Raw genomic sequence first — 25,616 nt, 5'->3', positions numbered from 1 at the left:
ATTCCACTGGTTGAGTGACTCAGATTGTTGAAACAGTAGACAATTATAGGATTATTTTATGGAAAATGGACAGCAAAACATTATAATGAAATTTCAATTATTTTCATTCTCCTTGCTGAGACACATTTCTTTCTTTATTTTTCAAGATCAGATTTGTTTATTCTTTCTGAACCATTATTTCTCGATTTAACAATTCTGTGACCACTGTAAGCACTTTAAAATAAGTGCTTGACAATAAATCAAGCGAAAAGACCCTGATGCTGGGAAAGATTGAGGTCAGAAGGAGAAGGGGACGAGAGAGGATGAGATGGTTGGATGGCATCACCAACTCAATGGACATGGGTTTGGGTGGACTCCAGGAGTTGGTGATGGACAGAGAGGCCTGGCGTGCTGCGGTTCATGGGGTTGCAAAGAGTCGGACATGACTAAGCGACTGAACTGAACTGATTTGATTTTACCCAGTTTTCCCTTTTCCAGATATGATTTTAAATAGAATAGAAGCCCAGACTCTGTGGGGAGAAATTAGGTGTGGTTGTCCTATGGATCAAAAATGGACTATACGGCCCCTTAGGACTTATAGTTATGATCCTGTAATTTTATGAACTCTTGCCTCTTTTGTTCTGAGTTCTACCCATAACAACAAATAAAGCAATAACAACCACAATTATCAGCCCTGTGGTTTCTCTGATCTCTGGCTGGGGTTCACCAATGTGGGCAGCAGCTGGCCAAGGAAGTTCCTGAAGTCTATGAATTAACACCAACCTTCTACTTTCGGATCAGACCCTGGCCTCATAAAAGCTCGGAACAGCATCAAAGCAATTATAAAAGGAAAGAGGAAAAGTGTGGCCAGAAACTATCTGAACACATACTATTTTAGAAATCAGCAGTGACCTTCAAATGAGGAACTCAGTCAGATAAATATATTTAACCATCATAATAATTCAAACTCGATTAGCAAAATCAACATGTCAGGATTTTAGTCTGCCCCTAGTAATTACTCCTTTCCAATATTTAAAGAATTTGTGATTTCCAGCACTATCCTGATATGGTTCCTTTGCTCCACAGTGACCATATTTTGAGCTCACACCTGGCGAGGAGGGCCGGAGATATTAGTGTATGTTTGTTTGTGCTTGTATGTGTTGGAGCTTAAAGAAGCAACAAACCTAGACTTTTCCTCTGACATCAGAAGGATCTCAGAATTCAGCTCTCAATCTTTTATTTCTCCCATGAGAGAAAAAGGTCTCAACATTACAGTTGAACAGTGGTTTTGAATCTTGGTCTGCAATCTTTCTGAGTTCTTAAATGATGTTTGGAACAGCCTAATGGAAATCATGTTAGGAGCATACTGTACTCATAAAAATAGTCTAGAGGGAATGTAATGCTTGGTTAATTATCCAGATGTGTAAAAGCACAATACAATTGGACTTAAAGAAACTTGTAATTGTGTATTCCGTCTGAATCTCTCCCTTCTTACATGTTTCAACAACATTCACAGCAGACTTACTGCACCCCTGCCACCCAGTTACTTTTAAGGAAGGAAAAAAAATTATATCTAAAAATCAAGTTTCAATCAGCTCCTCCAGAAGAAAAAAAAAAAAAACCATGTCAGAGAATAATACTTTAATGGAAACAATGTCCTCTGACAGAAACTTCACATATGTTAGCAGTTACTATTGTGTAAGCTACTCTCAGTCGTCTACATTTCCTACTAAAGTAGACGCCATTATATTCATCTCTGACTTGCTTCTAAGTATACCTTTTATGGTAAAACTTACAGAAACTTTATCAGTGATAATGAGCAATGGCTTTTAAATCTGGTTACCAAGTGTGACTATTTACGGGTCCTAGCCCCTCACCTCTGCTTGGAAGTGGAAAAGGGCAGTTGTCAGCTTCAGCAATGACCCAGTGAGGATGGTCAGGGTCATCAACGCCCTTTTCCCTGCTCTGTCACCAGGTCCCCAGCCACTCCAGGTGGGATGAACGTACCTAAAGAATTCACCTCAGGGCTCGTGAGAACCATTCCATGCTCAGGAGAAAAACAGGTGAGCTCTCCTTGTGGACAGAGGCACACCAGTTTCATGTCCTCTAACTGTCCCCAAGCACAGATTGTGGTGGAGCTACTCCCATGTATGAGGGCAATCAAAGTGAACATGCCTTTAAGACGGGGACATGCCTTGAAGAGAATTTCACCACAAAAATTGGTGAAAGGCCTAAGCTGAATGGAGTCACACAGGACACAACAGTCAAGAGGACCAGATTAAGCTAGGACAACCTTGACTTCATCTAGCCTTGGCATAGAATCTTACTTCACTCAGCACCATTATTTCTACTGAAGAGAGAAGAGGGGTAGCCTTAACGTAGCTAGTTCAGAAATTTAATGAATGGGGAAAACTAGAACTTTGGTTTCTACACAACAGATTGTGGTAATCTCTACAACTTCCTAGACATTGCTAGACCATGCATCATCTAATTTCAAGACCACACTGCTGTGATTAAACAAGGGGGGGGGGTTTCTAATGAGAATATGATTTTATCTAAATAGCTCTTTCTCTTGACTATGGACTTAAAAAGAAATGCAGAATTTATAGGAATAGACATATAAGAAAAACATTTTGATCTGTATCCAACTTTTAGTCACATAAATTTATGAAAAAGTATCTACTGCCTTCCAACTGATATGTGTCTATTTTGTTTTGAGATGATGCTTCTTTAAAAAATAATTTCATCAGTGACTAAAATAGGTGAAAAAGATGCCCCTTACTTCCCCCTAACTCTGACCTCAGTGCCGATTTTAGAGAAATTCATACCCAGCTTGAAGCCAGGTGATTCGATCAGAGGAGTAAACACTTTTGTTTAGAGACTGTAGTTAATTCGACTTTTAAATAAAGAGCATGAACATACTGGACCACAGTCAACAAACTGAATCCTTCATTTGCTCACTGTAGATAGAACGCAGAAGGCTGAAGCTGTGCATAATAGATTTACTTTAGTATTTCCGGTCCTCAGCCTCCAATCAGGTATTATTTGTGTTGCCATGCTGTTTGGTCCAGCATGGTAGCTCACTTCAGACAAAGTTTATAATTACTTCTGATTTACTCGTATTCTTTTCCGTGTAACTAAAGAATCAGTAAATATGTGCTGATTTGACTTAGATATGCTATCCAAAAGACTGAGGCCCAATTTGCAAACATTTCCATATGCCCCCATTCAATTCTTCAGGTTGCAGCTTAAACCTTGACTTTTCTAATATTAAACTCATTAAATACTCAAAATCCATTTTCAATTCTAAAAGAAAATATTGGCAAGTCAGAAGAACATAACTGAAAATAGACATCTGTCATGAGCTCAAGAGTTAAAGCAGCTCAAATGTTATCTAATAAAATTCAGCAAGTTCCAAGCTTTGAGAAATAATTACATTCCAAGGACTTCAAGCCTTTAGATCACTTGAAACCTCCATTTACTCCATAAAACTTTATGATCAAAGCCAAGCCTTTATGATTAAAATGAAGTCTTGGCCAGAAAGACAGAAATATCCAAGAAGCTGGGAACTTCTTTACTGTTTGTATAAGGTTAGTAACCCTTAGAGACTGCACAAAATATAGAAAGGATGTTTGACTCCCTTGTACAGACAGATCTGTTCTGTGGGAAGAGGTGGGTTCCGGAGACAGTGCAGTTTGTGAGGAGAGAGCAGCCAGGCTCCAGAAAGCATCTCCATGAATGGGGTTCCAATCCTGAGTTTGTCCCTCGACCACAGTCCTTGGGTTCTCGAGTCCAGCTGCTTAGGTTCTAATCCTGGGCTGGATGAGCTTGCAACCTCTCCAAGCCTCATTTATCTCAGCTGTAAAATGGGTATGATAATAACAGCACTAGCTTCTTTAGACAGTTGTGAGGATTAAATAAAGAACTGCATGAAACTGTGCTCAGCATCATGCCTGTCATATGACCCACTCTCAATCAACTCAGTTCAGTTGCTCAGTCGTGTCCGACTCTGCGACCCCACGAATCGCAGCACTCCAGGCCTCCCTGTCCATCGCAAACTCCCAGAGTTTACCCAAACCCATGTCCATCGAGTCGGTGATGCCATCCAGCCATCTCATCCTCTGTCGTCCCCTTCTCCTCCTGCCCCCAATCCCTCCCAGCATCAGGGTCTTTTCCAGTGGGTCAACTCTTCCCATCAGGTGGCCAAAGTATTGGAGTTTCAGCCTCAGCATCAGTCCTTCCAATGAACACCCAGGACTGGTCTCCTTTAGGATGGACTGGTTGGATCTCCTTGCAGTCCAAGGGACTCTCAAGCGTCTTCTCCAACACCACAGTTCAAAAGCATCAATTCTTCAGCCCTCAGCTTTCTTTACAATCTAGCTCACATCCATACATGACCACTGGAAAAACCATAGCCTTGACTAGATGGACCTTTGTTGGCAAAGTAATAACTCTGCTTTTTATCTAGGTTGGTCATAACTTTCCTTCCAAGGAGTAAGCATCTTAATTTCATGGCTGCAATCACCATCTGCAGTGATTTTGGAGCCTAAAAAAATAAAGTCTGACACTGTTTCCACTGTTTCCCCATCTAGTTGCCATGAAGTGATGGGATCAGATGCCATGATCTTAGTTTTCTGAATGTTGAGCTTTAAGCCAACTTTTTCACTCTCTTCTTTCACTTTCATTAAGAGGCTTTTTAGTTCCTCTTCACTTTCTGCCACAAGGGTGGTGTCATCTGCATATCTGAGGTTATTGATATTTCTCCCGCCAATCTTGACTCCAGTTTATGCTTCTTCCAGCCCGGTGTTTCTCATGATGTACTCTGCATATAAGTTAAATAAGCAGGGTGACAATATACAGCGTTGAGGTACTCCCTTCCCTATTTGGAACCAGTCTGTTGTTCCATGTCCAGTTCAAACTGTTGCTTCCTGACCTGCATATATGTTTCTCAAGAGGCAGGTCAGGTGGTCTGGTATTCCCATCTCTTTCAGAATTTTCCATAGTTTATTGTGATCCACACAGTCAAAGGCTTTGGCATAGTCAATAAAGCAGAAATAGATGTTTTTCTGGAATTCTCTTGCTTTTTCGATGATCCAATGGATGTTGGCAATTTGATCTCTGGTTCCTCTGCCTTTTCTAAAACCAGCTTGAACATCTGGAAGTTCACTCTCAATAAATATTCTCAAATAAGATCTATAAATAAAACAAAGGGACTAAACACTCTAGAAGGTCCCCTTTGTTGCTGTTTAGTCGCTCAGTTGTGTCCAGCTCTTCTGTGTGCCCGCCAGGCTCCTCTGTCCTTGGGATTTCTCACAAGAATACTGGAGTGGGTTGCAATTTCCTTCTCCAGAAGGTCCCCTTCTAACCACCAAATTCAAGGATCACAAGGCTGGGCTAAGACAAAGGTGCAGCCTTCATAAACAAGTATAAACCTGTCACTGGGGTAGTTCTCCCAGCCTGCCCCTTTACAGGTGTGTCAGCGCTTGAAATTCCCCTATTACAAGTATCTTTCTATGGCTTAGGCTCTATCCTCTATTCAAAGACAAGTACACTGGGAAGAGGCTTCCCTGGTGGCTCTGTGATAAAGAATCTGCCAACAATACAGGAGACGCGAGTTCGATCCCTGGGTCAGGAAGATCCCCTGGAGAAGGGCATGGCAATCCACTTCAGTACTCTTGCCTAGAGAATCCCATGGACAGAGGAGCCTGGTGAACTGCAGTCTACAGCATCACACAGAGCCGGACACAACTGAAGCGACTTAACAGCAGCAGCAGCATGCTGGGAGTGCGCTTAATCGAGTTTCCTCTAATGGACAGTGAGCTGGTAACAAGTCAGAACTGGGGACAGAAACAGAATAATCATGATGGGATGGAGGAAGCCTGGAAGAACTAGGACCACACACCATATAGCCAAGGAAAGGAAGGCTGAGAGTGGGAGTTAGGGCACTGAAAAATAAGAGAATAGAAAGGAGGTTCCCAGGGCCTGGGTGCAATACAGGGAGAGAAGAACCATGAAAGGGAGACCAAAAAAAGCCAAAGAGACATGTCAGCGATATTTTTATTTTATCTGGCAAATGCCTTGCTCAAAGCCACTCTATAACATCCATTAAACACTGTGCCTAGTATTGTATGAAACAAATTAAGCAAACCTGGCTCTTGACTCCTGGGATCCTGCCCCTCTGAACCCACTGGACCATGATGATTTCAATGAAGAAATCAGACTCTCTGAACCCAGCAGGATTTTGCTCATGTGAATGAAGATAAAGTATCCTATTAAGCTCGCTAATTTTTAAATAGCTTCAAAGTTTTGCCTCAAATAAACCCTGGTTGCAAACTGCTTCTAAGGAAAGCAGCCCCCTCCTGCTGATCAAAGAGAAATGCTCAGTTTTTTCAGATGCCATTCACAAGCAATCCCACCCATTGGCACAACCACCCCTAAGCACTGGTTCCCATGAGTGGACTGAAAACCACAGGCGCAGAGGACAGTGGACAGACCCCTCCCTCCTGCCACCTCCCTGCCTTCATGCACCAGGGCTGTTTTGCTTTAATTTCTAGCTGGGCCCACGTACATTTGAGCAGATTCTAAAGAGTGTCTGAACCTCATGAAAAAGAGCAATCTCACTAATAGTTACTGGCTCAGAAAGGATAACACTTATGAAGAAAGTTAATTATGTGAATTAAATGCAGCTTGTTTCTCTTTTTGAAGTACATTTTTTCATGCCTCGAGGAGGGTGATTTACAGACACATTTGTCTCTCTTTAGAGAAAATTAATTCCAGTTGGTGTTCCGGGCAGAAGTGGAGAGAAGGGAAGGAGACAAAGCAATTCTTCCTTCTCCACTGCTTCAAATGCAGGTCCATACCCTTTGTTGTGGCCTCGCCATGGTCCACAGGGCAGGGGTGAGGGCCCTCGGTTGGTCCACACACATTTTGCTATTATCCAAAGCTGCTAAGCTCCACCATCATCTTCTGATGAAGCGAACAATTTCTTTTACAGATGATTTCAAAATTAGAGGGGAGACAACACCACACCCCACAAACAAGTGAGCAGAGCTCTTTAAACATCTCAGCCCCTGCTTATATGCATTAGGCCATATGCTTTGAAGCAATAATATATTAATCCAACTTTTCAACATGAATGGTAGTAATAGTCATCATGTGTTGGGTACTCTCTACAGCCAGTCACTCTGTTAAATATTTGAGGAGGATTATCTAATTAAATGCTCAAAACAACCCTATACAGAAGATACTGTTATTACTTCCAGACTCCTTTACAACAAATTCAGGGCATTGAACAGCTGCTCAAGTTGCTTAGAGCAACAGGCTACTCTCATTCACAGCACACAAAAGTGGAAGATATTTAGGTCCAGTACATTTGCAATAGGCTTCCCTGGTGGCTCAGATGGTAAAGAATCCACCTGTGGGAGACCCAGGTTTGATCCCTGGGTTGGGAAGATCCCCTGGAGAAGGGAATGGATATCTACTCCAGTATTCTTGCCTGGAGAATTTCATGGACAGAGGAGCCTGGTGGGCTACAGTCCAAAGAGTCGCGAAGAGTCTGACATGACTGACCAACTAACACTTTCACATTTGCAATGAGAAGCAGAAAACCATTTCTGAGTTTATGCATTTCTTTTCCAAGAACAGTTTTACAAATCTAGCAGCATTATTTTCAACCTCTCCCGAAAGTATGAAGAAATTAAGAGTTCACAAGAGAAAAGATTTCCCTTTCTTGAAAAATCTATTACAACATTTTTTTTTTTTGATGGTGGCAACAGGGAGGGTGGGGTTGGTATTATGTTAAAACTGCATTTATATACAGATGCTTTAAGGGTATGTCTAGGTAACTAGGGTTGAACATCCAGTAAAGCAAAATATCCCTGGAAGTGATCTAATTTAAAAACCAACCCTTCTGATTGTAAGATGAAATTCAGAGGCCCAGAGAAGTTAAAGAAATTGTCTGGAATCATTCAGAGAGAGACAAAGCCAGCAATGAACCTCAGGTCTCCTAATAATTAATGCAGAATTCCTTCCACTTCTCCATTCTTCCTCCTAGCCTTAACAGAAGACCAGATGGAACAAACTAAAGAGAAACACCACATTCTGCAAATAATAAACCATCAGGCACTACTGAGTGCTCCTCCTTCTAGAAAGAGGTGTGCCCCTGATTTAACATCTCCTGCGTGGTTCTCACAGAGATGCTGCTGCCTGGCAAGTGCGTCTCCACCCTAGTCCCTGCCCGCCCTCATTCCCATCTTCCTTCATCACTTTGAAGGCACAGGTTTCCTTAAAAGTATTCATCCTAGCAGCAGAGAATGTAAAAATAAAACTGTCCTTTCCAGCACACATTCAGAAATTACACGCGTGAAACCACCAGACTGACATGAAGTAGACAAGTCAAGTTTTTCATTGAAAATTTGGCAGCTTTGCTGAAAAGTTCAACATCACGGTTAACAACATTGTCACATTATTCACAAGACAAGGAATTACACTCTAAGCAGATTTCTGCTGACTGTTTTCCAAGGTTGCTACCAAAATGACAGGGGTGTCACTTCCTTCCCCCTTCCCCATGCTGCCTCTGAAATGGGTTAAAAGGGAAGGAACAGCAGGGAATAACTGGTAGAGGTCCTAAAATATCCTAACTAGGTAACAGTCTTTTAAAAAGACTTAAGTGTAAGAAGCTAAACAGTCAGGATATCCTTTCTAGACAGTTTAGAAAAAGGAGAAAAAAGGTGAAGAGAGGGAAGATCCTAGTTCCATTAACTTGTCATTCCCTTGCAAAAGCTGAGACCGTTTTCCACTTTGACACCCTTACAATGGACACCTGTGGTCTGTGCTTGCATCCTTCCAGCCCTCCCTCTGGTATCATCACTCAGATCTTCCTCTGGAGACCATTCATCTCCCATTCTCAAGCTTGTGGCTCAGGTGTAAAGGCTTCAAGATTCGCTGCTTCCTGGGCATTGCAGTGGGCCTCAGGCACCATTCTGGCCAATCTGTATACTCCATCCCCCTGGCCCCTAGAATGGGCATGGGCTCCAAATGGACAATGAGATTTAGAAATGTGGTGGAATTCTGACGAGGGAGAAGTTTAGCCTGTAGGCTATCTCTAGAGCTCTGGAGTGGACTGGAGAGGCGAGGGCACAGGTGAAAAGAACGTACCTGAGAATGAAACCAGTCACGTGCAAAGCCAAACGATTAGATCAAGAGAATGTGACACAAAATCCTGATGATAATATTTGAGCACCCAGATCCAGCCATACCTGATGCCAACAAGTCAATCCCCTGTTTTACTTAAGCCGCTTTGAATACAGTTTTTGTCACTTGTAAGCAGAAGAGCCTTGACTAATATACCCATATTCATCCTTCAAAATCCAGTTTAATTCTTGCCTCCTCTGTCTGACCTTTCCTGTGGATCACATCTTGAGAGGTAGCTATTTGCTCACCTTAAGCTACTTGTCTTTACAGCTACTTTCCTAATTGTACTTTTCATTCTGTGTTGTATTTATTATTAGACTCTCAGATTTATGGCAGAATTAATGTCTTATTCCTCACTGAATTTTTAATACTTGTCCAAAGCCTCAGACATAGTAGGGAATGATTTGAGAATTTTTTATATGGATTGAATTAATATTAATGTGTGTGTACACACTAAATGAATAAACCACAGGTGTCATAATATATTCCAGTCCTGATGATGTTGGAAGCACACAAGAAAACATGATTTCAACTTACCTCCCCAGTGGCATAAAAGTCATTGTCTCTATAGTCAGAAAACAACTCGAAAAACTGAACTAATGCACTGCAAAAAGAAAAGCAACAATAAAAATTAAATGGAATCATACTATACTACCCAGTTTCACCCTTAGACAAGAGGTGAATTAAGATACCGTTATGCTATAAGCTTCTGGAGGTATTGTTTTCAAAGTTTCATGAGTGTATGACACTCCATACCCTGTGGATGGTTAGAAAAATACTTGTAGGCTTGCTCCGTGATACTCAGAAGTTCATATAAGTGAACATCAACACTCTGGAAAGGTTTCCAAATCCCTGGGTTACCAACTTGAATCACTTGCCTGTTGAGGGGACCCTTGGGCAAAGTGCCACAGGCTTTCACCTATCATTTAGCAATTTGTGGAGTTAGTTCTACAAACATTATAGTCCCACTAACCTCAGTTTGTGGTGAGGTAATGGGAACCTCAGTTGCTTACCAACCTCTCTCTGTGGGGAACACTGAACATTTTTATATTCTAATGGGTCCCCTAGAATTTCAGTGTTTTAATAACCAAAGAACAGAAAAACTGTAAACTGACTAGATGTGTATGTGTTCAGTCGCTCAGCTGTGTTTGACTCTTTGCAGCCCCATGGACTGTAGCCTGTCAGGCTCCTCTGTCCATGAAGTTTTCCAGGCAAGAATACTGGAATGGGTTTCTATTTCCTACTCCAGGGGATCTTCCTGGCCCAGGGATCGAACCCATGTCTCTTGTGTCTCCTACAATCACAGGTGGATTCTTTACTGCTAAGCCACCTGGGAAGCCCCCTAAAATGACTATAGTCTAAAGGAAAATCACCAAATGCCCACAGTTATGGAAGTAAATGCAAAGTGGCCTCCAGGCTCAAAATATCTACATTTACTAAAGATTGCCAACAGCCACTTTGGTATGCTGAAATAGATTTAAACAGGCTCAAGAAATTATTTCATAACAAGCAAGAAAAGGGTGGATTATTGAACGATTCTCTACTTGAACAGAATCTTTCATAAAGGAGACAAAAACTTGTGAAACTCTGGAGCCTTATGAATGTCTTGACCTAGATTGCAATGCCTGAGAAGCTGGGTAGGGTTTTTGTTCCAGTATCCTGCTGAGGGACTAAAAGCCGTGAACTAGCCAATGAAGATGAAAGGCAAGGAGGCCCTGAAAAACCAGGAGCAGAAAGTTCAAGGGTTACACAGAGGCAAAACTGGGTCATTACAATCACCACAATCCTGGCGATAACTTAATTTTCAAAGTCTCCATTAAGATTCCAGCATTGGAACCTCTCTGATGGTCCAGTGGTTAGGACTTCTCCTTCCAGTGCAAGGGGTGAAGGTTTGATCCCTGGTCAGGGACCTAGGATCCCACATGACTTACAGCCAAAAAACCAAAACATAAAACAGAAGCAATATTGTAACAAATTCATAAAGACTTTAAAAATGGTCCACATAAAAAAATCTTTAAAAAAACAAGCTAACATTAAACTCTACTGTAGAATTTCAGTGTATTTATTTATTATTTATAGTAACTGAAATCTTTGTAGCAACTAAATCTGGAAAGTGCATTACATAGCCTCCATGTTTGTGCTGGCAATACGCTGCCTTTAGAGCTGAGACAAAAATAGGAGTTTATTCTCCACCCTTGCCTCTTTAACCTTCAGGCTAAAAATTACTTCTCTTTCTCTCTTCCTGCTAGTTGGAATGGCAATAGACAATTTAATATAGTAAATCTCAATTAAGCCTTGTGCTTTAGCTTAAAACTTATTTCCTTCAAGAATTTGTTGGAAAGTTGTTGGGGTTGCCAGATTTAGCAAATAAAATACCAGATGTCTAACTAAATTTGAATTTCAGATAAACAACAAATAATATTTTAGTATAAGTCTGTCCCCAAAATTGCACAGGACATACTTAGATTAAACAATTATTCACTGTTTATCTGAAATTCAAATTTAACTGGCATTCTATATTTTATCTGGCAATCTTAGTTGAAGGAGATAATCTCCCAGCTTACTTCTAGCTTGAAAAAAAAGGATTCTCTAGTTGAAGTTTCCAAGGCAAGGTCCCAATTGAGGAAGTTATCATGGAATTTTAATTTTACAGTAGGATCTGAACAAAAATTTGGCTAATCATAGAAATGCCTTAGTAGGTTTTTCTTAAATGGGAATGAAAAAGGTAAATTTGGTAAGTTAGAGGTATATAAGCCATTTGTTCATTGAATTGTGTTTTCATCAAGGATTAGACCATTACATGGTAAAGGGTTATTCAAAAGTAAAATCTAGAATCATCCTCACATTAAACTGCAAACTTTAGAAGTACAACGGCTAAAGCATATAATATCAGATTGGCCAAAAAGTTCATTTGAGTTTGTCTGTAAGATGTTATGGAAAAACCCGAGCAAATTTTTGATCAACCTAATACATAGTATACATGTGTGTCTGTGTGTGAGTGTGTGTGCGCGCATGTGTGCACGTGCACTCAAGGCATTTATTCAGGCACAAGAGCTATATGGCACACAAAGCATATCTCTCTTCCATGTCTTTCCATTTGGAACCTTGCTGGCATTGTGTCAAGGCCTTGTCAAATAAGTAGAATTTTAGTCAAAGGCTACTCAGTGGCAGAAAGGTACATTAAGGGACAACAGGATGAAACACAGAAGGTAAGGTTGAATGATGAGGAGAAACCACTTCTCAGATAATTTTATTAAAGAGAAGATGGGCTCAGGACAGAGATAGTGAAGTCGCTCAGTCGTGTCCGACTCTTTGTGACCCCATGGACTGCAGCCTACTACGTTCCTCCACCCACGCGATTTTCCAGGCAAGCTACTGGAGTGGGTTGCCATTTCCTTCTCCCAGGGCAGAGAAGGTAGATGCAAATGTAACACATTACAGATCCAAGGACAGCTCTGGACTCTGGTCAGCTCTAGTGAAGTCAGGGTCATAGAAATACAAGACATTCAGGATAACTGAGCTGAAAATAATCTCAGCAAAAGCCCCATACCAACAAAAGCCAGACAAGGTATACCTTTAGTCACTGATAGCCTGGCTGAAAGAAGCATAGCAACAGGGATACCAGTGGTTTTGTTCTCTTGCACGAGATGAGGAGCTATCCTCAGTATTCATTCATTCCACATCTAGTATGGCCGGGCCATGATCTCACCTGCACCCTTCATTCAATGCTGTTCTCAATTTAATATATAAAACTGTTTCATAGTCACATTGTTATGAAGTTTTTTTTATTTAGCAATGGGCTTCCCTGGTGGCTCGGATGGGAAAAATCTTCTTGCAATGCAGGACACGCAAGCTCAATCCCTGGGTTGGTAAGATTCCCCTGGAGAAGGGAATGGCTTCTCATTCCAGTATTCTTGTATGGAGAACTCCATGGACAGAGGAGCCTGGTGGCTACAGTCCATTGGGTCGCAAAGAGTCAGACATGACTGACACAGCAAAAAAAAAAAAAAAAGGTCTAAACATCTTGTTTGTGGAAAAAGTTTCATTTCCAAACACACAGAAAAGCAGCCTAAATGTAAATGTCAAACGTCTTTTTAGGAATCTACTCCTCTCAGCTGTGCACTAATAATAGTGAAGTGGAATGGGATTTTCAGAAAAAAAGAAAGATGGTTTTTAAAGGGAGAAAAAGAAAGTTCTACTCTTTAAACCTGTAGTAGCCTGTTTTTAGGTTTCAAAGCGACCTTCTTATTCCAAACACCCATCTGGACAGCTGGGGAGAAGAGTACAGTCACAAAGGGAAACAAATAGTATAAACCATAAAGGAAACAGCTGAAATCAGTTTTCTGCGCTACCCTTGATTAGCTATTTTCCAGTTCTAAGAGCCTGAAGCAAAAAGAACTAAAACAGCTATAAACAATGGATGCTTTGAAATAGGTTCTCTTTACATGTCTTGCAAGAGGAGATGAACCAAATGTCAGCAGTAAATATCTATTCGGAGGGTCAACTGGAAGCTGACCATCCCTGGGGGAGGGGCCGGAGAGCCAGAAGAGGAAGGGCAGGGGTGCAAGGCTCTGGCTTAGAGGGTCTGATGTATTTCTTTAATACAGACCCTCCGCCCTCAGGGTGTTTGCTAGTTAAACAACTGAGGGTTTTTTGGAGTTAAGCCAAAAGAGGGTTGGAGGAGGAGGGTATGGGGGATGTAGGTTTCCGACCTGAAAAATGAGAGCTCAGTCAGTACTAAATGAGGAAGACGTGGCCCTTGAGTTAACTTGTAAGGACTGCCGTGTCTGTGGCGGGGAAAAGGAGGTGTTTGAGCTGGTGGCAGCGGAGGGACCCCTGCCAGGATCTGGCTAAGGACCCACAGGATCTGGAAGCAGAAGTGTGGGTCCTAGTCAGCTCATCTGGAGATTGAGTGACCGTGTTAAAATAATGGGACATGTGGCGAATGAAAGTGTGCAAGACAGACACCAGCCATGTCATTTTCTGGGGCAGCAGAGAAGAAACATCTCTGGGAGAGAGGCTGAAAAGTTCCTCTTTCCTCTTCCCTGCCCCCACCCCTCCCAACCATCGCCTTGGGGAGAAAGAAGAATAAAACGGAAAGCTTTTGTCAGAGATCAAAAAACACTGACTCCTATTAGATTCACTTTCACTTTGGGGATTGGTTGGGTTTGCTCACCAATTAGCAGACGGGGTGTTTGGTGAAAATAGAGGGGCAGCATAGAGGAGCTGGTTAACTCTTTTTGGAGACTAGGATTCTTTCAGCAAATTATTACAAGGCGTAGGGTTGGGGGTGGGGTGGGGGAGGGCCCTAGTGATCAGAAAGAATCCAGGACCTGGGCTCTAGTAATAATTTACAGACTGTGAAACAAAATGACCAAATAAGAAAGGTCACTTTAAGAAAATGTACTAAAAATAGCTATAATGAATGTAAGAAAAGAGAAAGGAAGATATTATATGTATACTGTTTGATCAGGTTTACAACTTCACATCTTCCTTAATATTTTATGTAAAAGAATAACTCTGTAATCTGAAAAGAAAAGTAAGAGACTAGCTAGCAAGCTGAGCTTTCAGCTTGGAAAAGGCATGAAGGAGAAACACAGGAGTGAAAAACTGTATTTTGTGATGGCCACAAAAGGACTCCTGGGAAAGAAAACAAACAAACATCTGAGATGTTGTTTCTTGGCAAATTCAAAGTTCAATATATAAATAATGTTGGAAGCAAGCAGAAACCTCTCAGGCAGCTAGTTGAAAGGCTGGAAAAGTATATTTGGTTGAATAATTCTGCTGTTTCTATTGTTTTTCAAAGGATATTTTTTACAAAATTACACCTTAAGATTTAAGTTCTTCTTGCTACTTTGTCTGCTGGCCACTTCACAGTTATCAATTATAACATAACAAAATGGAAAACAGGCCATGTATGTATGTGTATGTCTGTGTGTGTGTGTGCGTGCGTGCAAGCACTCCTCACGTAGAAGCATTCTTACAAGATCTTCAGGAACTGGACTATGATGACCAATCAATAATACTTCTACTACTGGAGGAATTTTCATATTGAAATAGAAAATCATTTGGTTTGAAGATGGCCAAAAGAAAGCCAGGGTCTTTTACCTGTATAAGTTTCGGGCCACGTCATCCTCATCTATCGCATATCCATGGACATGGTCAGTAAAACTGAAACCTGTGCCCACCTGAAGATGAAATAAATAAGCAGGTATAAACAGAGAGAAATGCACATCCTGCTGAGAGACACCACATGGGAAGGAAATCAACGTTATTCCCAAGGTCATGCCTTTGGCCTCAGCTTTTCAGCATCACCCCTGTGCACTCATCCATGCTCACAGAAGGATGCTGCATGTCACCATGTCCCTCTTCCCTCTGCTAAGCCCAAATAAACTGGCAGTGCAAAGCTCTTCTCTGATCCTGCAGTGGGGACCCTTCCAGATGATTATTTAAGGATGAGAAGCTCACCATTCCTGGCCCCTGCTACAGTATCAAAAGACAAAGTCTCTGAAACCTGGAAGGTGCACTGCTCTGTCCTACTAAGAAGGAACTCTCTATTGGCCAAAGATAAAAGCTAGTTGTGTGTGTGTGTACACAGTTTTTTTCCCCATTTCTTTACTTGTGATAAATATGGCCACTAAGCCCTTTCACCTTCAGCAGATAAGGGGTTTTAAAATAAAGATTAGCTTTAAACTAATAGTTCCTTATTCCTGGAAGTTCATAGACAACTGAGTAAATCAACAGAAAAAGCTACTACTTATTTTGGGTCAACAACATGTACAAGGAATGCACCCCCACCATATACATCAGTTGTAAATATTTTTGATTTTTTATTTTTTTCCAAACAGCCAAGGGAACAGGACATTTAATTAGACTTTAATGTAAACATGAAATTATAGACTAGGAAAGAAGATGGCTGACAAAACATGATGGGGGGCAAGAATGTTGGATTTTTTCCTTCCTATTTTTCTGTTTTCTCTTTGAACCATCTGAGAAGTGAAAGAAGTTAGATTAGAGGTCAGATACTCCCAATCTGCAGGAGTTGACCCTAAAGTTACTCTCCTATATTGCAGTTTATTTGATTTGATTTCATAAAAACTTCCCAAGGAGAATTGTGCTTTTGCTCTCCCTGAGATGAGGGATTCAGCTCACTGTGATAAGTGAAAGGGGCTAGTTTTGACTTTTTATATCAGAGCTCTATTTGAAAGATGAGGTGTTCCCATGCTATTAAAAAAAACCCAAGTTATAGAGAAACCCATATTATCAGTAGACAGAAAGTCATCCCTTCCTGGATGGTATAACTCAGTGAAGAGGACATTTCATAAGACCAGAAATGAGGGAAGGAGAGAAAGCAGCAAGGAAAACTCCCAAACTTGGATATAATGGTACATATTAGAAAAATTAAATCTCAATTTTTAAAAAATTTTTAATTGGAGGGTAATTGCTTTATTGTGTTGGCTTCTGCCATACGACAATATGAATCAGCCATAGGTATACATAAGTCCCCCGCCTTGGACCTCCCCCTTAGCCTGTATCCCATCCCACCCTCTAGGGTGTCACAGGGCACCATTGAGCTCCTGTGTTACACAGCAGCTTCCCATTAGTTAGCTATTTCACATGTGGCAATGTACGTGTTTCAACGCTGAAGGAAGGGTGGGACAAATCAAATCAAATGTGTTTTTTAAATAGACAATTATAGGGGCTTCCTTGGTGCTCCAAGAGTTAAGACTTAGTGCTCCCAAGGCAGGGAAACCAGGTGGGAACCCTGGTCAGGGAACGAGATCCTGCACGCGGCAACTAAGACCCCATTTAGGCCGTAACTAAGACCCCATTTAGGCCGTAACTAAGACCCCATTTAGGCCGTAACTAAGACCTGGAGCAGCCCAATAAAAATTAAAATTACTTAAAAAATAAAATAGACAATTATATTTTAAAAAGAAAAAAATCTGGTGTTTTTCTACTTAATAAATGTACTTAATGAAAGAGAAAAAGACTAGAGAGGCCAACACTGCCATTTCATAGAACCCCAGGTACTCACGGGATTATCAACGTAGAGCATGGAAAACGTAGTGGTCCAAGGAAAGTCTCTGGCACCCACTAGTAAAGCAGAGAAGAGGCTTGAGACTGAGTCCTTAATAAAACATTCCACCTAACGTCTAGCTCTGGTTTGGAGCCCAACACTCCCACTCTCCCCTCCAGTTTGGGGAACTCTTGGTGTCCCTCTGACCCTGTGTCACTCTGGCCCTGCATCACTGTCCTGCAGCAGGAACAGACACCAGCTGTTTTTCCTCCTCCCCTCCTCTCCTTTACTTTTCCTGGAACCAGAGAGTGTCTACATCTAAGATGAACTTTGGAAACAAAACCCCATGCAACTGCCCCATGCAGAAACACCCATCACCTACAGATGCAATAAACCTATCTGTCCAATTGAGTGAATCCTCTTTAACCTCTGATTCTCCAGAATCTTCCCTCCCATCCAACACTGAAGAGACCCACAACTTCAACAGAATTGCGTACATAAGTATACCAAGTCACAAACTGGTTTACCCTCCAAATTCTGACTTGGGGAAAGTAAACAATCTCCTCTCCCCTAAAACTGAGGTGGAGATAAACCTGGGTTAGAGCTGGATGTAGCTCCTTCTCCATTCCTTCCCGTGCCCCTCAGCACCTTGTTTCCAAGATATCTGATCATTTGTGTGGCTGAACTGTACGCCATTCAGGTTATATGAATAATTAGGGATATAATTCCACCCACTTGTCCCATGCAAAAGGTCTCACCCAGACAGTAATAGATGCCAAATGTTTTCATAAGTCTGGATTGCTTGAGTCAGCAGTAGACTAGCAGAACAAAGCAGGGAACCTTTCACCCAAATTTCAAGGCAGAAAGCAGCCCCGTCAGGACACTCACCCTGCTGGCTCCTCCTTCCTTCAGACACTGCCAGAAAATTACGTTTTCATAATCTGAAACTGTAAAGCTATTTCTAGGGGTTCATTGTTCACACTAAGTTATTTCTAAAGCAGATATAAGGTTCAAAGGAAGAACTCTCCATGGGAAACCAGAGTCCAAGCAATACTTACAAGTCATGTTTTCTCTGACAATGTAAGGTCCATGTTCCACAAAGAGACCAAACATGGATGAGCCTCCTGGCCCCCCTTGCAGCCAAAGGACGACTGGCGCTTTCTGTGGCTCTATCTAGAAAGGACAAAGAACCCAGTGAATGCACAGAGTGCTAAGGCTTCAGGAAATCCCCAAGCAAACTCACCTAAATCCTCTGTCTTTCACAGCCTTGACCAAGTCTCATCAAACCTTCCCCATGACCACTCTCTACAGAAGTAAAGCGCTGCCATTTCTTGTTTAGAATTAGTATTTATTTCACATGCTGGTATCTATCTTGTGTAGTTAAGTCTTTTCTCGCCAATAGCCAGAATACCCAGGAATAATAAAAGATTTGCCTTTGTATATCCTCAGGAGCGGTGGCCATGAGGAGATACCCCATGTCCAAGGTAAGGAGCAGCAGCTGCGCTTTGCTGGAGCAGCTGTGAAGAGATACCCCACTTCCAAGGTAAGAGAAACCCAAGTAAGAGGGTAGATGCTGAGAGAGGGCATCAGAGGGCAGACAGACTGAAACCACAATCACAGACAACTAGCCAATCTGATCACAGGACCACAGCCTTGTCTAACTCAATGAAACTAAGCCTTGCCATGTGGGACCACCCAAGACAGACAGGTCATGGTGGAGAGGTCTGACAGAATGTGGTCCACTGGAGAAGGGAATGGCAAACCACTTCAGTATTCTTGCCTTGAGAACCCATGAACAGTATGAAAAGGCAAAAAGATAGGACACTGAAAGATGAACACCCCAGGTCGGTAGGTGCCCAATATGCTACTGGAGATCAGTGGAGCCAAAGCAAAAACAACACCCAGTTGTGGATGTGACTAGTGATAGAAGCAAGGTCCAATGCTGTAAAGAGCAATATTGCATAGGAACCTGGAATGTTAGGTCCATGAATCAAGGCAAATTGGAAGTGGTCAAACAGGAGATGGCAAGAGTGAACATTGACTGTTACTCTTTTAGGAATCAGCAAACTAAAATGGACTGGAATGGGTGAATTTAACTCATATGACCATTATATCTACTACTGTGGGCAGGAATCCCTTAGAAGAAATGGAGTAGTCATCATAGTCAACAAAACAGTCAGAAATGCAGTACTTGGATGCAATCTCAAAAACGACAGAATGAACTCTGTTCGTTTCCAAGGCAAACCACTCAATATCAAGGTAATCCAAGTCTATGCCCCGACCAGTAACGCTGAAGAAGCTGAAGTTGAATGGTTCTATGAAGACCTACAAGACCTTTTAGAACTAATACCCAAAAAAAGATGTCCCTTTCATTATAGGGGACTGGAATGCAAAAGTAGGAAGTCAAGAAACACCTGGAGTAACAGGCAAATCTGGCCTTGGAGTACAGAATGAAGTAGGGCAAAGGCTAATAGAGTTTTGCCAAGAGAACACACTGGTCATAGCAAACACCCTCTTCCAACAACACAAGAGAAGACTCTACACATGGACATCACTAGATGGTCAACACAGAAATCAGACTGATTATATTCTTTGCAGCCAAAGATGAAGAAGCTCTATACAGTCAGCAAAAACAAGACTGGGAGCTGACTGTGGCTCAGACCATGAACTCCTTACTGCCAAATTCAGACTTAAATTGAAGAAAGTGGGGAAAACCACTAACCCATTCAGGTATGACCTAAATCAAATCCCTTATGATTATACAGTAGAAGTAACAAATAGATTTAAGGGACTAGATTTGACAGAGTGCCTGATGAACTCTGGACAGAGGTTCATGACATTGTACAGGAGACAGGGATCAAGACCATCTCCAAGAAAAAGAAATGCAAAAAAGCAAAATGACTGTCTGAGGATGCCTTACAAATGCTTTGAAAAGAAGGGAAGTGCAAAGCAAAGGAGAAAAGGAAAGATATACTCATTTGAATGCAGAGTTCCACAGAATAGCAAGGAGAGAAAAGAAAGTCTTCCTCAGCGATCAATGCAAAGAAATAGAGGAAAACAATAGAATGGGAAAGACTAGAGATCTTTTCAAGAAAATTAGAGATACCAAGGGAACATTCCATGCAAAGTTGGGCTCAATAAAGAATATAAATGGTATGGACCTAACAGAAGCAGAAGATACTAAGAAGAGGTGGCAAGAATACACAGAACTGTACAAAAAAGATCTTCATGACCCCAGATAATCACGATAGTGTGATTACTCACCTAGAGCCAGACATCCTGGAATGTGAAGTCAAGTGGGCCTTAGGAAACATCACTAGAATAAAGCTAGTGGAGGTGATGGGATTCCAGTTGAGCTATTTCAAATCCTAAAAGATGATGCTGTGAAAGTGCTGCACTTAATATGCCAGCAAATTTGGAAAACTCATTAGTGGCCACAAGACTGGAAAAGGTCAGTTTTCATTCCAATCCCCAAAACAGGAAATATGAAAGGATGCTCAAACTACTGCACAATTGCACTCATCTTACATGCTAGTAAAGTAATGCTCAAAATCCTCCAAGCCAGGCTTCAGCAATACGTGAATCGTGAACTTCCAGATGTACAAGCTGGTTTTAGAAAAGGCAGAGGAACCAGAGATAAAATTGCCAACATCCGCTGGATCATAGAAAAAGCAAGAGAGTTCCAGAAAAACATCTATTTCTGCTTTATTGACTATGCCAAAGTCTTTGACTGTGTGGATCACAATAAACTATGGAAAACTCTGAAACAGATGGGAATACCAGACCACCTGACCGACCTCTTGAGAAACCTGTATGCAGATCAGGAAGCAACAGTTAGAACTGGACATGGAACAACAGACTGGTTCCAAATAGGAAAAGGAGTACGTCAAGGCTGTATACTGTCACCCTGCTTATTTAACCTATATGTAGAGTACATCATGAGAAACACTGGGCTGGAGGAAGCACAAGCTGGAATCAAGATTGCCAGGAGAAATATCAATAACTCAGATAAGCAGATGACACCACCCTTATGGCAGAAAGTGAAGAAAAACTAAAGGGGCCTCTTGATGAAAGTGAAAGAGGAGAGTGAAAAAGTTGGCTTAAAGCTCAACATTCAGAAAACTAAGATCATGGCATCCAGTCCCATCACTTCATGGCAATTAGATGGGGAAACAAACAGTGGAAACAGTGGCTGAATTTATTTTTGAGGGCTCCAAAATCACTGCAGATGGTGATTGCAGCCAAGAAATTAAAAGACGCTAACTCCTTGGAAGGAAAGTTATGACCAACCTAGACAGCATATGAAAAAAGAGACATTACTTTGTCAACAAAGGTCCATCTAGTCAAGACTATGGTTTTTCCAGTAGTCATGTATGGATGTGAGAGTTGGACTACAAAGAAGGCTGAGCACCGAAGAATTGTTGCTTTTGAACTGTGGTGTTGGAGAAGACTCTTAAGAGTCCCTTGCACTGCAAGGAGATCCAACCAGTCCATCCTAAAGGAGATCAGTCCTGGGTGTTCATTGGAAGGACTGATGTTGAAGCTGAAACTCCAATACTTTGGCCACCTGATGCGAAGAGCTGACTCATTTGAAAAGACCCTGATGGTGGGAAAGATGGAAGGCAGGAGGAGAAGGGGATGACAGAGGATGAGATGGTTGGATAGCATCACTGACTCAATGGACAAGAGTTTGGGTGGACTCTGGGAGTTGGTGATGGACAGGGAAGCCTGGCGTGCTGCAGTCCATGGGGTTGCAAAGAGTCAGACATGACTGAGTGACTAAACTGAACTGAACTGAACTGATTCCCAGCATACTGCCTAGGGTGGTGGCGGTGGTTTAGTCACTAAGTCATGTCTAACTCTTTCCGACCCTATGGACTGTAGGCTGCCAGGTTCCTCTGTCAATGGGGATTCTCCAGGCAAGAATAATGGAGTGGGTTGCCATTTCCTTCTCCAGGGAATCTCCCCGACCCAGGCATCAAATCTGCATCTCTTGCATTTCCTGGCTTGGCAGGCAGATTCTTTACCACTGAGCCACCTGGCTCAGTTTTATATATATATTTAGGGCTTCCCTCGTGGCTCAGATAGTAAAGAGTCCGCCCGCAATGCGGGAGACCTGGGTTCAATCCCTGGGTTGGGAAGATCTCCTGGAAGAGGAAATGGCAACCTACTCCAGTATTCTTCTCTAGAGAATCCCCATGGACAGAGGAGCCTGGCAAACTATAGTCTATAGGGTCACAAAGAGTCAACATAGCACAGAACAGTATACATATATTTAAGCTCTTTAAGCCTTCCGGGGACTCTCCCATTCGACCCACATATTCCCAAAGAGACATAACAAGGAATCCACCCTCCTCAGTGACAATCTGCTCCCTTCACCGAGAGTCCAAACTGACTTTCTAATTTTATTTACAGAGATGGTGTTCACTAACTTCATTCAACTCAATGAATTGAGAAGCAGCAGGCAGGACCTGAGTCATATAGTCCATGCAAATGATAGCAACAAAACCCCAGAGAAGGTGTAGATTTATTTAAGAGATATGGCCAATGTAAATAAGGAAAGGCCACTGGCAGGGTGGGATGCTGGAAATGAGTTACAACACCACCACCCTCAGTGACAGAGGTGTCTTTACTTCTTTCACTCAGCACCTTGTAGGGGTCGGCACCATGCTACGAGAAGATCCTGGCAGAGCAGTGAGTGAAAAAGACAACTCTTTGCCCTCCTCAAGCTTACATTTCATGAAAAATACAGACAGTAAGTAAATGAATAAACACGATGATTAAAGAGTGTAGAGATGAAATAGTGTTAGTATTAGCCACTTGGTTGTGTCTCACTCTTTGTGACTGCATGGATTATAGCCTCCCAGGCTCCTCTGTTCATGGAATTCTCCAAACGAGAATACTGGAGGAGGTTGCCATTTCCTTCTCCAGGGGATCTTCCTGACCCATGGATCGAACCCGGTTCTCCTGCATGTTTTTGGCAGATTCTTTACTATCTAAACCATTAAGGAGAGGAAATAAGGGTGATATCAAGAGAGAGAGTGAGGGCTGACAAAGAGGTACTTCTTTTGGACACACAATCAGGGAAGTTCTCAGTGAGATCCGGAGAGCACAGCTGAGACTTGGGAGCCACGAAGGATTCAGCCACAAGGAGAGCCAGGAAATGGTGCTGTAGATGGAAGAAAATGATAGAGAAGTCCTCAAGCCAAAGAAGAACTGAGTGTGAAAGCAGCGAGTATAGGTGGCCTGGCCCTACGTGAATCCTTGGGAGCAGTCTGAAGGAAGGCCCACTTGGTCTCCACAAGGCCAAGGCAGGATGTGACTGTGAGCCCTCACATGATGTCATGGCTCATTTGATGTGTAATCAGTCATGTTTGGCCAGAAAGGATCCTACTGCTTTGGCCCAGAATGAAATCCTGCAACCCCTCCCTTAGCCCAGTCACATGGAGACATGTCACTTCTGCATTAGAAAGGTGGAGTGGACTGATGCATCCACCTGGATGATGTGAGAAGGTGGTGGGCAGAAGGCAAGAGAAATGCAAGGGGAGGGGGGATCTGTGACCTGTGGCTAAGAACCTGGAAGAAGAGCTGAGCTTGCAGGGTTCTAACCATGAGGAGAGTGGGGACAAAGAAATTTCAAAATCTACAGGGTCTTTGGCAGCTTTGGGAAGAGGCCAAGGGAGTGTGCCAAGAGAGCAGGGATGGTCAGAACAGCCACAGGCTGGAGAGGAGCCTCCTTCGGAGAGGCTACCTGGGACCCAGTCTCCAGTGTTAAGGAATTAAATGAGATAATATTTACCAAGCCCTTGCAGCAAAACCTAATGCATGATAAAAGGACATTAAGCACAAATGATTAGTAAGGAAACAGGTAGAAAAGGTAGGAGCCCAGAGGCAAACTGGGAACTCAGGTCAGCAGGGCTGTAGTTCTAAGAGTGAGCAGAGCATATCAGATAAAGTCTGTGAGCTCTTGTCTCAAACTGGATTCCAATCTGAGCGTTACTATCCACTAGCTGGGTGACGTTAGGTAAGGTGGCTAAGCTCTTTGGACCTCAGTTTCCCCACCTGTAAAATGGGGATCAATCATAGTACCTATGCCACGTAGTGGTTGGGAGGACTAAATATATTAATTTTCATAACGCCTAGTAAGTGGCATATAGTGCATGTTCTTAAATGCTAACTATTGCTGTAAGAAAGAAATACCAGGAATTTATAAGACAGTTTTCATGTAAACCATTTATTAATGGGAGAACAAGAAAAGTGAATTGTTTGCTGTTCTTTGCTCCTTTGGCCATCTTACCTGGTCAGTTTTTCACTAGTTAGTTCTCTTGACTAAAGTGTTGAAAATGTTCATAGAGAATTCAAGAGAAGCAGGAACTTATAAGCTGAAGCAAAAACAAATTAAAATCAAAGCCAGCCTTGTAAAACCACTGTGGGAGAGCAGTGTGGCCCAGGAACGGGTAGCCAGACAGGTGCTGGTTCTACCTGGCCACGTGATAGCTATGTGATCCTGCCCTCAGATTCCTCCAGCCCTCTGCTTCCTCATCCATCAGAAGGCAATAATGCCCACCTCACAGGCTTGCCTGAGGACCCTGATGAGAAGATGTATCACGAAATGATATTGTCAACTATGCTGTGCTGAATAAATGTAACTAGCTCTGCCCTAGCCTGCCTGGCCCCAACTATGTGTGTTTTGTTTGAATAAGTGATTTTTTTTTTTTTTTTTAAATCTCCCTTCCAGTCCTCTATGGGATTTGCTAGTGGCTCAGATGGTAAAGAATCTGCCTGCAGTGCAGGAGGCCCTGGCTCCATCCCTGGGTCAGGAAGATCCCCTGGAGAAGGGAATGGCAACCCACTCCAGTATTCTTACCTGGAGAATACCATGGACAGAGGAGCCTGGTGGGCTACAGTCCATGGGGGTCACAAAACACGACTTCTGATCCTCTAACTTGCTACTCGATACCACTCCCCAGGACCATCTTCAGCTTGTATTGATTCAGCAGTAGGAGAGTTAAGGAGTGGAGAGAAGATGGAATCTACATGAAAGTGGTTCCAGCCTCCAGTGTGTAAAATACTATGAGTTCACCCATTCTCGTGGGCCTCCAGTCCCCCACTTCCTTCCTAATATGCATGCGTTTCTAGAAGCCCTGAAGAGCTACACGCGAGCCAGTGGTTCTCAATCTTGACCACTCATTAAAAAAACAAACAACATGGAAAGCTGTTTTTTTTAAAAAAACTACTGCTTAGGCTCAATAACCAAAGATTCCAATTCAACTGGTCTGGCGTGAGACAGGCATCTGTCTGTTTTAAAAGCTCCCAGGTGGTTAAATGTGCAGGCAGGGCTGAGAAGCTATGAGGGTGAGAGAGTTTTGCCCTCTCGGATGCCCTGGGCCCTCTGCTCTCCACTCCATCCTCCCCTGCTTTTCAT

General features: G+C 42.4%; 1 protein-coding gene across 6 annotated transcripts in view; it reads right to left on the bottom strand.

Moving 5' to 3' along the window:
- The window catches only part of CPVL (carboxypeptidase vitellogenic like), a 129,033-nt gene that overhangs the window by 61,754 nt on the left and 41,663 nt on the right, over positions 1–25,616 (bottom strand). For all 6 annotated transcript variants that reach the window (XM_043463316.1, XM_043463313.1, XM_043463315.1 and 3 more), the window contains 4 exons: positions 18,250–18,364; positions 17,210–17,268; positions 15,280–15,359; positions 9,709–9,775 (listed from right to left, as the gene is read on the bottom strand). In XM_043463316.1, coding sequence (XP_043319251.1) covers positions 9,709–9,775; positions 15,280–15,359; positions 17,210–17,268; positions 18,250–18,364 — 321 coding nt within the window. The remainder of the gene's footprint in view (positions 1–9,708; positions 9,776–15,279; positions 15,360–17,209; positions 17,269–18,249; positions 18,365–25,616) is intronic.

This window comes from Cervus canadensis, chromosome 3 (assembly GCF_019320065.1).
Source record: "Cervus canadensis isolate Bull #8, Minnesota chromosome 3, ASM1932006v1, whole genome shotgun sequence".
Lineage (NCBI taxonomy): Eukaryota > Metazoa > Chordata > Mammalia > Artiodactyla > Cervidae > Cervus > Cervus canadensis.
Note: the sequence above shows the minus strand (reverse complement) of the source record. Positions and strands in the feature narration are given on the sequence as shown.